Below are 14236 nucleotides of genomic sequence, written 5' to 3' on the forward strand. Positions count from 1 at the left end.
GTGCGTGTCGAACTTCTAGTCGACAGTCTGCGAAATCCAAGTTCGGTATTTTCTCTAAGTGTTGCATCAGGACTTTATCATATTCTTGAAGTGCCTGAATGGGACTTTGTTTTCGAGAGCATCGTATTGGAACTTTGTTTTTTCTTCGAGTGTCGTGTTGGGACTTTAACATTTTGGCACATTGGAACTTTGTTATTTCTACACATTGGAACTTTGTTTTTTTGAAGTGCCACATAAGGACTTACTTATTCGACGACGATTGAATTTTCACGAGTGTTGTGTATCGCATTGAACTTACGTTTCGAACTTATTCAAACTTATATTTTTGAATCAATTTCTGGAACATTGAAACTTTCCGAGCGTGTAGGATGAACTTGTGCCCTACCAACATAAACTTACGTGTAAACGATGTGACTTGCTTTCTCAAGTGCCTCGTTGAATTTACGCCTTGTAAAGACTATGAAACTTAGGGGACATTCAACATTATGTTTAATTGTGAAATATGCAATGCTTTCCAAGTGCTGCACAGGGACTTATGTTTGATTCTTAAAGACTGTGACAATTCAGAACACGCATATCGCGTTTCCAGAAAGCCTAGAACTTTCCAGTATTTTGAGTGATCCATAATTTATGAAGTCAGACTTTTTCTTTCAAATATTATTTTCTTTAATGGCTATTCACTTTGCCTATTAATGCAACAGGACAGTTTCCGAGTGCTACTTATTCAGTTCATTGCCAATATGCTTTAAATCTTCAGAACTATGCATTTAGGACTGCAGTGACAGTAATGCTCTAGAACATTCTGACTTACAGTGAGCTTGCATTATGAACTTGCATTTCTACCAGTACTTGTTCTTCGAGTGACTATTCCAGAACGTTTTGATTTAATATCTAGAGTGCAGTAACCATAATTAAAGGGTCATATCTGTTCAGACAGTGCCCTGAATGTGTGGAGTGCCGTGCAGGAAATTCAAGTGTGAATTACGTCTCGAATCGAACCCAGGAACGTGTGCCAATCTTCGGGACATTCCAGAACGTCGAGAATTCCAGAACGTCGGGACATTCCAGAACCTCCAGACATTCCAGAACTCCTCATCCGAGCAGGTGTGGTCCCTGCCCAGTCGATGTCCAGCACCATCCCAGGACTTGGAGGTACCAACCAGCCACGACACTTCCACGCTGCTGTACGAAGGTGATATGAACTTGCTTTTGATGATCAATAAACTCAATTTATCAAAATAATCTCTCAAATTGATAACTATACCTCTCTCTGTACCAGCTCCAATGATAAAGCCACTCCCTTGATTAAGAATCATGCTCGTTCATTTAATATCAAGCGCCTTAAAAATGTGAACACATTTTTACGGGTACAGAGAGGAGGTAGTATACGTGGCGCCCAGCATGGGGCCAGATTTCATTGGAGCTTAACATGAAAGACTTACATACAGCTCAAACTATGGTGACTAAATTCAAGCAGAGTAGGAGTGTTTGCAAATTTCAGTGGACACTAACTTAACCGAAGAGTAAGTGCATAATTTAAGTGATTTGGTAGAGGTGATTTGCAAAGACTTGGTTTAATTAATGTGTGTTGAAACATTGGCACTAGGACTTAAAACTTTGAACTTTTGACTGAATGCAAGTTTTGACAATCTTAAAATTTTTTTTTTGAAGTGTGTCAATCATTATTTCTGTACTTGGTACTAGAGTTATATATTTTAATAAAATGGAGGAGATTATGGCAGCGATTGAAGCCCTTAGGCTCAGTATGAATGTAGCAAATGAAAACTTAGAACGCCGATTTAATGAGTCTAGTTCTAATCTTGAACAGTCATTGAGAGAACAATTAAATGAGTCTAATTCTAATCTTGAACGTCAACTTAGGGAATCCGTAGTTCAAATTAATGCTGAAGTAGATAAGAAGTTTGTAGAAGCGAATGCCAACCTAGAACAAAGGCTTACTCAGGCTGGTGCTCGCATTGAACAAAAATTTAAAGAGTCCAACGCTAGGGTAGATGAAAAATTTTCCGAAATCAATGACCAATTGAAAAGAAACATGGAGGTCATGAAAGAAGAAATTAAAACCCAAGTTGTAGCTCTTCTTAAAGATGACTTCAAAGCCATTCTCCCCACTTCAGGCAATTGCTAAAGAGATGGAAGGCTTAAAAACTCAGTTACAGGAATCACATTCACAATTATCTTTAGCCCAGGTTAAAATAGCCTCTATTCAGGAGAACCTTAGAGATACGCTTAAAAATGACATTCAAAGAGTAAACAATGAAGTCAGTCTTATAAAGAGTAAGCAGGGAGAGTTAGATAAAAAATTTACATCTCAATTAGATACTACACACACTCAGGTTACGCGTATATGTCAAGACGTATCCGAATTAAAAAAGGATCTCCAAGATGAAGTTAAGGTAGTAGAAGATACTATTAAACAACAGGTGAAGGATGTTAAAACAGAAATACAAGGACAGATAGAAACCCTTGGTAGTAAAGTCTCTAATTTAGAACTGAAGGATACTCCCTTATTTTCTTCCAGTCTATTAAAAACTAATGAAAACGCAAACATTACCACTATCATCCGAATGACCGATGAAAAACCTGCTAAATTCTCTGGGAAGGAGGAATACACCGCTAGGGAATTTTTACTCAACACTGAAGAATATTCTCAAGAAAATAAAATCAGTCCTGATCGACAGCTTCGTGTCGTTTCCAAGTTACTAGAGGGACGCGCTCTATCATGGTATTCCGCTTTTAAATCTTGCTTTAACACTTATTCTGAATTCAAGGAAGCTCTATTGAAGCGTTTTTGGAATTCAGAGACGCAACATAATTAAGTTGCAGTTGTATGCTAAGAAGTACAATACTTCTATAAACACATCCCGTTACTCAGATTATTTCATCGGGCAACTTAAGAAGATGCAATTTTTGGATCCACCATTGCCTGAGCAAGAGCTGATCCAGGCGATCACGTTGCAATTCCCAGCCCAAGTTCAGGAGATTTTGGTAGCTGCTAACATACAATCTTTAGAACAAATGGATGGGATACTTCGTAGATTGGACACAGCCCACGCTCAATGTTTACCGAAAGGGAGTAAGACTAAAGAAATGACTACCAGTCCTGTCGCCATTGTGACACAAGGACGTCCAGATCCGGAAGTACCAGAGGAACGGCCTACATCACGAAACACACCTACCCGATATCGAGGGTATAAAGGACGGCCGGACCGAGGGAAAGTGCCATACCAAAATAGATTAACATGGAAAAAGCCAACAGAGGCCCAACAAGTAAAGGATAGGGTTTCTTATCTAGATGAATTGAATAGACGATGGCGAGATACTCAAGAGTACTTGAAAGAACAGCGAAAGGGCGAGGATCAAGAAGGAGCCGCCTCGCTAGAGTATCAGCAAGCCGCTGGTAAGAAAAACGAAACGCCTGCCCCGAACCCTAACACAACGGGTGCAAAAAAAAAAAACTCTAATGTTTTCTTAAGAAGATTGCCTGAAAATGGAAGGAGGGAAGAGCCGCTCTGCGTAACTCAGGTACATTATTGGCACGTAGAGGACTCGGAACTACTCCATGAAAACATGACACCGTCTAGGCCAAGAATCCAATGTAGCCTGCCAGTAATCACCATTAGGGTTGGCAATATTAAAGTTATGTCATTGGTAGATTCAGGAGCTCAAGCCTCACTTATTTCAGCCAGACTATTAGAAGCCATAAAGGAGAGACGTGATGTACTTGCGATGCCTGTTTCCCAACTTAGGATCAAAGGGATTGTTCCAGATAAGTGCATTAAATGTAAACTACAGACTTTTATGGAATTCGTCGTGGGACATGTTCAATTTGAGCATGTTTTTCTAGTGATCTCTCAGATGAAATTCAATGTTATCCTTGGATTGGATTTTCTCATCAAATATGGAGGAGTGATCGATTACACAGCAAATGTCATTACATTTTATAACGTTGACCCTGTAGAATTACAGCTGATCGAGGGAGACGACGGTCGGATACAAGGGATAGATACCCCGCAAGAAGAATTCGATGGTGGAAATAGCGATGCTGCGCCAGTCGGAGATGAAGAGGGTGATCCCAAAGAAGTGGGACCCGTCGAAGATGTACCCCTGATAGATGAGATGTACGACGACGGTCCAGACTATGTCAGCTCCGTAATCAGTGTGATTGAAGACCCAGTGGCCAACAAAGACGTTGCGGATTCAGTCAAGGAAATCTTCGAAACTTATCCAGACGTGTTCAATGATAAACCCGGAGAGATCCGAGATTTTAAATATCATTTAGATGTCAAGGATACTTCCACTTATAAAAGACGTCTCTATTCCATAGTATGGAGATACAGAGCATAAGCAAGAACACACATCATGGAACCGCCGAGGGAATATATAATGCTTCTAGCCTAAAAACATACTTTGAGAGAGAAGCCTGAAGAAAATCCTTGTCGAATTTTCTTTGCTCTAAGAGGGGGGGACATGTACCGGGAACACCGCTACAACAGAAGTCCGAAGTATGTTTGTTGAACTTCGCGCGAGATGGAAGGTAGGCAGCCCGCCGAACGCAGTGACGTACCCAGCGAGTGACGTGGCCGCCGTAAGCCAGCTATCCGCTACCATATATGGTAATGATCCAGCTTGTCCTCAAAAGTACATTTTTGAGCTAATTCATCACTATTTTGACACTGCCAACTTGAAAGCCTTTACAATGGACATCATATCTTCAGATTTCAAGAAAATCCACCGAGTATTATAGAAGTTATAAGGGTAGATAGTACCCGAGTTCTAGACACTTCCATGCGAACGTGTATAAAAGGAGGCCCACCCGACCTACGAATTCAGTGTCTGTCACTCCGCCGTCTCTGTGACACGGGTGACAAGAGAAGTGTTGTGCGTGTCGAACTTCTAGTCGACAGTCTGCGAAATCCAAGTTCGGTATTTTCTCTAAGTGTTGCATCAGGACTTTATCATATTCTTGAAGTGCCTGAATGGGACTTTGTTTTCGAGAGCATCGTATTGGAACTTTGTTTTTTCTTCGAGTGTCGTGTTGGGACTTTAACATTTTGGCACATTGGAACTTTGTTATTTCTACACATTGGAACTTTGTTTTTTTTTGAAGTGCCACATAAGGACTTACTTATTCGACGACGATTGAATTTTCACGAGTGTTGTGTATCGCATTGAACTTACGTTTCGAACTTATTCAAACTTATATTTTTGAATCAATTTCTGGAACATTGAAACTTTCCGAGCGTGTAGGATGAACTTGTGCCCTACCAACATAAACTTACGTGTAAACGATGTGACTTGCTTTCTCAAGTGCCTCGTTGAATTTACGCCTTGTAAAGACTATGAAACTTAGGGGACATTCAACATTATGTTTAATTGTGAAATATGCAATGCTTTCCAAGTACTGCACAGGGACTTATGTTTGATTCTTAAAGACTGTGACAATTCAGAACACGCATATCGCATTTCCAGAAAGCCTAGAACTTTCCAGTATTTTGAGTGATCCATAATTTATGAAGTCAGACTTTTTCTTTCAAATATTATTTTCTTTAATGGCTATTCACTTCGCCTATTAATGCAACAGGACAGTTTCCGAGTGCTACTTATTCAGTTCATTGCCAATATGCTTTAAATCTTCAGAACTATGCATTTAGGACTGCAGTGACAGTAATGCTCTAGAACATTCTGACTTACAGTGAGCTTGCATTATGAACTTGCATTTCTACCAGTACTTGTTCTTCGAGTGACTATTCCAGAATGTTTTGATTTAATATCTAGAGTGCAGTAACCATAATTAAAGGGTCATATCTGTTCAGACAGTGCCCTGAATGTGTGGAGTGCCGTGCAGGAAATTCAAGTGTGAATTACGTCTCGAATCGAACCCAGGAACGTGTGCCAATCTTCGGGACATTCCAGAACGTCGAGAATTCCAGAACGTCGGGACATTCCAGAACCTCCAGACATTCCAGAACTCCTCATCCGAGCAGGTGTGGTCCCTGCCCAGTCGATGTCCAGCACCATCCCAGGACTTGGAGGTACCAACTAGCCAAGACACTTCCACGCTGCTGTACGAAGGTGATATGAACTTGCTTTTGATGATCAATAAACTCAATTTATCAAAATAATCTCTCAAATTGATAACTATACCTCTCTCTGTACCAGCTCCAATGATAAAGCCACTCCCTTGATTAAGAATCATGCTCGTTCATTTAATATCAAGCGCCTTAAAGATGTGAACACATTTTTACGGGTACAGTATAGATGTGGTGTATAGCTTGTAGATGTTGTTTGTGGATGTTTATTCGGGTCTCATGAAATGATTATTGCTGGAGTTTGTTTTATTTTCTTTCAGGAGCAAATTCTAATAGTGAAACTAAGAGCAAATCTTTTATTGGTGGAGTAAGGAAAAACCTGGCATGCTGCCCAATTTTAATTTCATGGTTAAATAGTGACAGGTAAGATAATGAAGCAAGTTTAGGCCTCGTCAGCCTGATGACTGTCGCCTTGGGAGAGGAAGGTCTTTCATGCTCTACGGAATCAATTATTCCTGTAAATCTTTTGCCGGTGGCGCCCAATTTCGTTATTTCTTTTTTTAATTTATATTTTATTCTAGTTACCATTTATCCATGTTGTGTTTCTATTTTGCTGTAAAAGTTACAACTTAGTGGTAAGAATTGAAGTGGTGTCACATGTAACAAACCATATCCCTATCGTTTTCACTGCATCCTTGGGTCATCATAATTTCATTACATTCTTTAATATTAAGGGCTGTAATATCATGCTTGAGAGAGAAAGACCCACCCTACAAATAAAGTGAGAAATCTATCACATGGTAGCAGTAATTTATCCAAAAAATATCAATCTGCATCACATGATAAGCTTCAAACTATTAAAATATATTTATCTCCCCTACCTTACCATGTAACAAACATGTCACATGTTAACACACACATATTTTCTGTACACAATTACAGTAGAAATCTGCTATAGTGAGTACAGCATTTAACAAAAACCTCGTTATGACATATTTTGTCTATCCCTTCAAAATCCTATATCAAACTGTGTATTATCCTTTGGTTACAGCGAAAGCCCTATCACTGATGCATCCATTATTACAAGAGAATAAGCGTGCATGATTTTTTCCGCTACTTATATTTATACAGCCAGCGATTATATTGCAAGCGATCGATCATCTTTGGTATAGTTTCCTCGCTATGTCCACCAGCGAGCTCTCTTGTTGACATTCGAAAGCAATGTCGCAGTCAATTAGTAATACCCGTTTTCGTAATAAAGGCTAAAGTAAATTATCACTTAATTTTAATTATATACTGAAATTAAGTAAGAATGTGATGCACCTCAAGATATGGCAGAGTACATCACTGATTTCAGAGGACAGTTTATATTTTCTTGTGCCTAATTAAATTTCGGAAAGGCCTTGTAAATTTTACATGTTGAGATTTGTTAATGCTTTGGAACATGTTCTCTTTTACTTTTAATACTTCAAATAAACATGGGATCTGGTTGTAAAGAGGATTCTTAGCCTCTGTGATGTCATTTAAATTACAGTTTCTGTTGAAAAACTGGTCTATGAAAATGTAAATGATTTCAAACTCGTTCATCAATTTACCTCTTTTTCATTCTCTTTAGTATGGTTAAATCTTGTTCTATGGTTGTGTAGGCATGTCCTGTTTCTTTCATTTGGATGCTCACTGCCAAGAATTTATGATGTTTGTTTGCATTAAAGCGTTTTAAGTACAATCGAACCTCGATATCTCGAGTCTCCATTACTCAAATTTTCAGTATCTCAAAGTAACTTAAATTTCCTGGCCATTTGTCCTATTCTTCAAGTGTATTTATTTCTTGAATACTCGAAATTTGGTTACATGAATTTCTCGATTTCTTGAAGCAAACATTTCTTCCCTTGAAGCAAAAATTACTCTGTAATTCGAATTTTGTGAAACATTAACTGTGCAATACGGCATTTGTGGTTTGTGAGGAACAGTTAACAACTTATGAAAGGGTTACAGTAATGCTGGGAGCTAATATGATGGGAACAAAAAAAACTAAAACTTCTAGTGATTGGGAAATCGGCAAAGCCTCGCTGTTTCTCGGGTGTGAATTAATTTATCAAAGTTTACAAATTAATTATACCACCTATCCAATACTTCACAATCCTTATATTTAGGATACAAACATTATACAGATGTTAAAAATTGGGACATGTTTTGCTTAAACATAGTAAGCAACATCAGCCAGAAAAAGGTAACCCCAAAGTTAGAATTGCTTATGCCTTATAAAAGGAGAATAATATGAAATATGACATCAAAATTATAATTTGACCATGTGTAAAGTAAACAAAGTTATTAAAATCTTAATAATATAACTAGTTCATAGCTGTGTTCTTCAATCCTTCTAAAAACATCAGGTTAAATGAAGTATAGATAAATAAAATCACTGGTTAAAATCTCATTCCTAATTATCGAAAAACAAGTCAGATATAAGGGATTCACGGAATAGTTGGTTGAAAAACGAAAGTATGTAAAATTGAGTTGAAATCCACCTAAAAGGGCGTGAATGTGTGGAAATTTGTCGAACTTTCTTCCAGGTGGTGAGCTAAAGCCATAAACTGTCATACTTGAACTCCATGTAGGGAGTTCAACTGAGCCTTAGATGTAGAATAAATCAAAATAATGTCGCATGTTGAAGTCCCTTATGTTAGCAGAGAGGTGACTATTCACCTTGGCTGCTCTTGAAGGTCTGACAGTCGTTAGCTTACTCCTTAAGATTATGATGACTGTTTACTTCACACACGGTCAAATTATAATTTTGACGTCATATTTCATAATATTTTCCTTTTATGTGGCATAAGCAATTCTAAACAATCACTTATAATAATTTAACTTAGTGCAATTTATTGACTAGTTTTTATGGTTGATTCAGATTTTACTAATGTGAACTATTAGACCTTAGTGAATGATTCTACTTTACGAAACCAGGTTAAGGGCCCTGACCTAACTTTGGGGTTATGTTTTTCTGGCTGATGATGCTTACTATGTTTAAGCAGAACATATCCCAATTTTTAATATCTGTATAATGTTTGTATCCTAAGTATAAGGATAGTGAAGTATTAGATAGGTGGTATAATTCATTTGTTTGTAAACTTTGATATTCTGATCTCCAATACGGTTTATAATGAGGTTTACAACTTGTAATGTAAATTAATTACTGGTCACGAACAAAAGCAACCCCCGAAGTCGCGGATAAGAGGCTCCATTTACAAATCTCTTTCGTTCTGCGATGCAATTTTATTTTACGTAAATAAATATCTCACAAGAACACGTTCACTCCCTTGTATAAATTACTTTATTTAAACGGTAAGTCACAACACACAATTACACACAGTAGCAAATGACACTACAACACTTTAATAGCCTGTCAGTACTGAAGTCACGTTCATTATGCATAGGGATAAGTCTCGTTAGATTAGTACTTTCAGGGTTACACTCCTTGGCTAAGAGGGTTCCGGGTTTGATTGCTGGCTGGGTTAGAGATTTTAATTGTCTACTTAGTTCCTCCAATTCAGGGACTGGGTGTTTGTGTTTATGCCAACACTCTCATCTTCATACACTGATGCAAGTGTGATAAACAGTTATAACTTGAAAACAATATTCTCTCACCCATGGGTAACTAATGCAGATATCAAGCTTGGATTATTTTTATTATTATTTTATGATTGTTACTATTATTATTATTATTATCATGGCTATGAAGTGATGTACATCCATTTAGTATTAGTATTATTTACATAGTGAATGATCGTATTGTGTGTGAGGTTATGAAAGTATTAGTATTATTATTTACATAGTCGAATGATCGTATTGTGTGTGAAGTTATGTCATGAAACATGTGATGTATATAGACATTTATATCAGTTCAATGAATGTAAATACCTGTAAATTAATATTATAATATATTCTTACCTGTATATATAAATTGTAATCCATAATTGTGAAATGCACTGTAACTTCCAGAATGGTAATAGGCACTAGAACAATTGAGAATATTCTGTACATTAAAATCTTTGTATTAGGCACTCTAGAATTTTCACGAAGGTATTGCTTGTAACGTATCTTTCTGGAAGCCTGGCCACGATATATATATATATATAGAGAGAGAGAGACGAGTTTGACGGTGAAGTCAGTTAGTGATTGGAATTTATTAGTTGAAAGTCCCTGTTCAGCATAGTTATGGTGTAGTAAGAATATTTATCTCGTGTGACATGCAATGTTGCAGTCTCCATATTGAAGAGACAGTCAGTTTTTTTTTAAATGGCGGCTTCGTGCTGCGAGTGTTTTGTGGTGACAGCATTGATTACGGCTGTGTGTGTCTAATTTGTAAACACATGTAAATAAGATAATTGTACCAACTGACAGCATCTCGTGTGCGTCTTTGTGGATACGTTAACACACACAACCCACTATAGTACACTACCACCCATCATAGGAATACATAATAGTGAATACATCCCTCCACCTAGTGTTGGCGTCAGGAAGGTTATCCTGCTGTAAAAAATAAGGGGCAAGTCCACATGTCTGACATAAATTCTACCTTTGACCCCACAAGGGTGTGGGAGAAGAAGAAGAAGAAGAATGCCAATACAAAACATACTTTCAAACACTTTCCTTACCTCTGCTCTTCATTGATATCCCTCAAACGTCTACCACTTAAATCACGACATGCTTCCCTGTTGGTAGTCTTTTCTATTTGAGCACCGATAGCTCTAAGCATAGATCCAAAACCTGAAAAATAATTTTAAGAGTTAACACATGTTGGCTCTGAGCATTTCCACAGAAATTAACATTATCAGCAATATCCATTCAAAATGAGTGAGTAATTACATACAATGAAAAATATATAGTGGCAATGGTAAAAATACACATACAGTGAAACTGTTCACGATGGAAGTGATTAGGTCCCAATATTTTTTCCATTTTGAATACGTAGGGAAGTGGTGACCCCATTGTCCAGCAATCAGTGTCCTAAGATTTGGTGGGCAATCTGTAAACCTTGATTGAGAAGAGGAAATGCTTTTCAGAAGCGGACCACCTAGCGCAAAACAAAAACATTGAGAGTAGCACCATTCTACCCCATTTCAATGGCATAAGGAGCTTCGGAATAGTATCAATCAATCAATCAATCAATCACTAATGATCTGCATTTAGGGCAGTCGCCCAGGTGGCAGATTCCCTATCTGTTGTTTTCCTAGCCTTTTCTTAAATGATCACAAAGAAATTGGAAAATTATTGAATATTTCCCTTGGTAAGTTATTCCAATCCCTAATTCCCCTTCCTATAAACAAATATTTGCCCCAATTTGTCCTCTTCAATTCCAACTTTATCTTCATATTGTGATCTTTCCTACTTTTAAAGACACCACTCAAACTTATTCGTCCACTGATGTCCTCCCACACTATCTCTCCACTGACAGCTCGGAACATACCACTTAATCGAGTTGCTCGTCTCCTTTCTCCCAAGTCTTTCCAGCCCAAACTTGGGAACATTTTTGTAACGCTACTCTTTTGTTGGAAATCACCCAGAACAAATCGAGCTGCTTTTCTTCGGATTTTTTCCAGTTCTTGAATCAAGTAATCCTGGTGAGGATCCCATACTCTGGAACCATACTCTAGTTGGGGTCTTACCAGAAACTTATATGTTCTCTCCTTTACATCCTTACTACAACCCCTAAATACCCTCATAACCATGTGCAGAGATCTGTACCCTTTATTAACTATCATATTTATGTGATTTTCTTATATATTAACACCTAGGTACTTACAATGATCCCCAAAGGAACTTTCACCCCATCAACACAGTAATTAAAACTGAGAAGACTTAATATTTGTGAAACTCACAACCTGACTTTTAACCCTGTTTATCATCATACCACTGCACACCGTCCATCTCACTACACCATCAAGGTCACCCTGCAGCTGCTCACAATCTTGTAACTTATTTATTACTCTGTACAAAATAACATCCACACACACACACACACACACACACACACACACACACACACACACACACACACACACACACATACCGGGTGGTACAGCTGCCCCTATTCACGCAGTTTTATGCAACCCGCAGATTATAGTCGTTTATTCGTGTCAAGCAAATCAGCATTAATGATAAAATACCGATTGATGGTAAAGAATCGTGAAAATTATGTGTCGCAGAAACGTCCTGTACAGAGAATATTATTGGTGAATGACTAGAAGTAGCAGCAACACAACAGCGCTAAACAGCAACCCGTGATAGCCGAGCTTGCTAAAAGTTAGAGGAGAGTACCGGTGTTCGTTAGTAGGCGGTTCGAGTCCTGTGTACGACGAATATTTTTATTGCGTTGTTGATGTTCGTGAGAGTCGTGTTGTTGACGACAAGTCTAAATCATGATCAGTTCTCATATTGCAGGTACTCAGCTATGTTTGTTTTTTAAGGAGCTCTTAAAAGAGCTATTTGCAATAAAGTGAGATTGTACTGACAGCGGTGCGATGGGCTTATGCATGGCCAATCGATAAATGAAGCAAATGTTCAAAATGACCACCTGCTTCGTTAATGCACATCTGAGTACGGTGGAGGAGAGACATTCTTGCTTGCTGCAACATATATGGTGGAATCTGCTTGCAGGCTTCCGTGATGAGCCGCCGTAAATGATTCGGGCTCTCAGGCTCCTGCTCATAGACTCTTTCCTTTAAATAACCCCAGAGGAAAAAGTCGAGTGGAGTAAGGTCAGGTGATCTAGCCGGCCATGTGACCGGACCCCCTCGTCCAATCCATCGTCCAGGATATGTCCTATGCAAGTGGTTCCGTACTGCCAACGACCAGTGTGGGGGAGCTCCATCCTGCTGGAAACACATCCGTAACCGTGTCATAAGGGGCACATCCTCCAATAAGAGTGGGAGGTACTCACGAAGAAACTCTAGATAGCGTCGTCCCGTGAGGTTTCCTTCGAAGAAATATGGTCCAATTATCTTGTCACCTAGTATCCCGCACCACACGTTGACGCCCCATTGTACCTGAAATCGAGCTCCCCTGATCCAGTGAGGATTTTCAACGCTCCAGTAATGGAAGTTGTGACGATTAACAGTTCCGTTGTTGTGAAATCTGGATTCATCACTAAAGAGAATGTCCATTAAGAAATTCGCATCAGCTTCAACTCTTTCTAATATTCATTGCGAAAATTCTATCCGTTTTGGAAAGTCATCTCCGTGAAGTTCCTGGTGCAGCTGTTGATGGAAAGGGTGGAATTTATGGCGGTGCAATATTCGCAGTACAGATACATGACTGATGTTCAGTTCATTTCCTATGGCTTGTGTGCGGGTTGTATGCATTTTGAACAGCTTCGTCGTTATTTCCAGACGTCACTGGAGCATCCCGAACGGGGGGTAATGTATGAAATGACCCCGTTGCACGCAACCGCCTTTCAACACGTCGAAATGTATCTGCAGTTGGCAGCCTTCGTCCAGGAAATCGTTCTTGATACAAGCGTCTGGCTTCCCGTGCATTTTGCCTTGCTTCTCCATAAAGTAGTACCATATTCACATAATCATCCCGTGAATACATAATGTGTGCTTTCGTGCTAACCGTACAGTACGTGCTCACACGTTGCTGCTAGGATTACGATATGCTGTTTCATGTGCCATACGTATGAAGTGTAGACCGCTGTTAGTTGGTCTTCGAGTCGAACGTGCGCAGTTGCTTGGTTGAATGGGTGGGTCAGAATGTTGACAACACGTGCACTGCGCTTCATTCCCTGTAGTCGTTTGCCATATGGAAGTCGCATGTTATTATTCCTTTCGTATGTATGCTTTCTTTGTAAAGGTGGCAAATTACTTTTGAGACTTAAGAACGTTAAATATTTATTACGAATGGCCTTACAAGTATAATATAAAAATAAAATTGAAAAGCCCGTAACTAAATTCGAAATCTAAATGCCTGCTAATATATCGTATGCTCGCTGCGACTGGTGCCATGTAGCCACTGCAGGCGACAAAGAATTGGTCTCTTAGCTCTGTACTAATGGAATTACCTAGGCTATCGCTTCGATACTGATCGTTGATGTTAAAAGTTCTGAACTCGAATGTGCAAACACCACAGTGAATTAAAGAATCGCGTCTCTCTTACGCCCAGATAGTTGCAACCATTTTCTACGCGTT

The 14236-nt window shown here is 38.8% G+C and overlaps 1 protein-coding gene across 2 annotated transcripts in view; it reads right to left on the reverse strand.

The window, feature by feature from the left end:
• LOC136864186 (splicing regulator SDE2) overlaps positions 1 to 14236 on the reverse strand; it is a 148799-nt gene that overhangs the window by 52556 nt on the left and 82007 nt on the right. For both annotated transcript variants that reach the window (XM_067140848.2, XM_067140844.2), the window contains one exon: positions 10706 to 10817. In XM_067140848.2, the coding sequence (XP_066996949.2) occupies positions 10706 to 10817 (112 nt within the window). The remainder of the gene's footprint in view (positions 1 to 10705; positions 10818 to 14236) is intronic.

The sequence above is a fragment of the Anabrus simplex genome, chromosome 2 (genome assembly GCF_040414725.1).
Source record: "Anabrus simplex isolate iqAnaSimp1 chromosome 2, ASM4041472v1, whole genome shotgun sequence".
Lineage (NCBI taxonomy): Eukaryota > Metazoa > Arthropoda > Insecta > Orthoptera > Tettigoniidae > Anabrus > Anabrus simplex.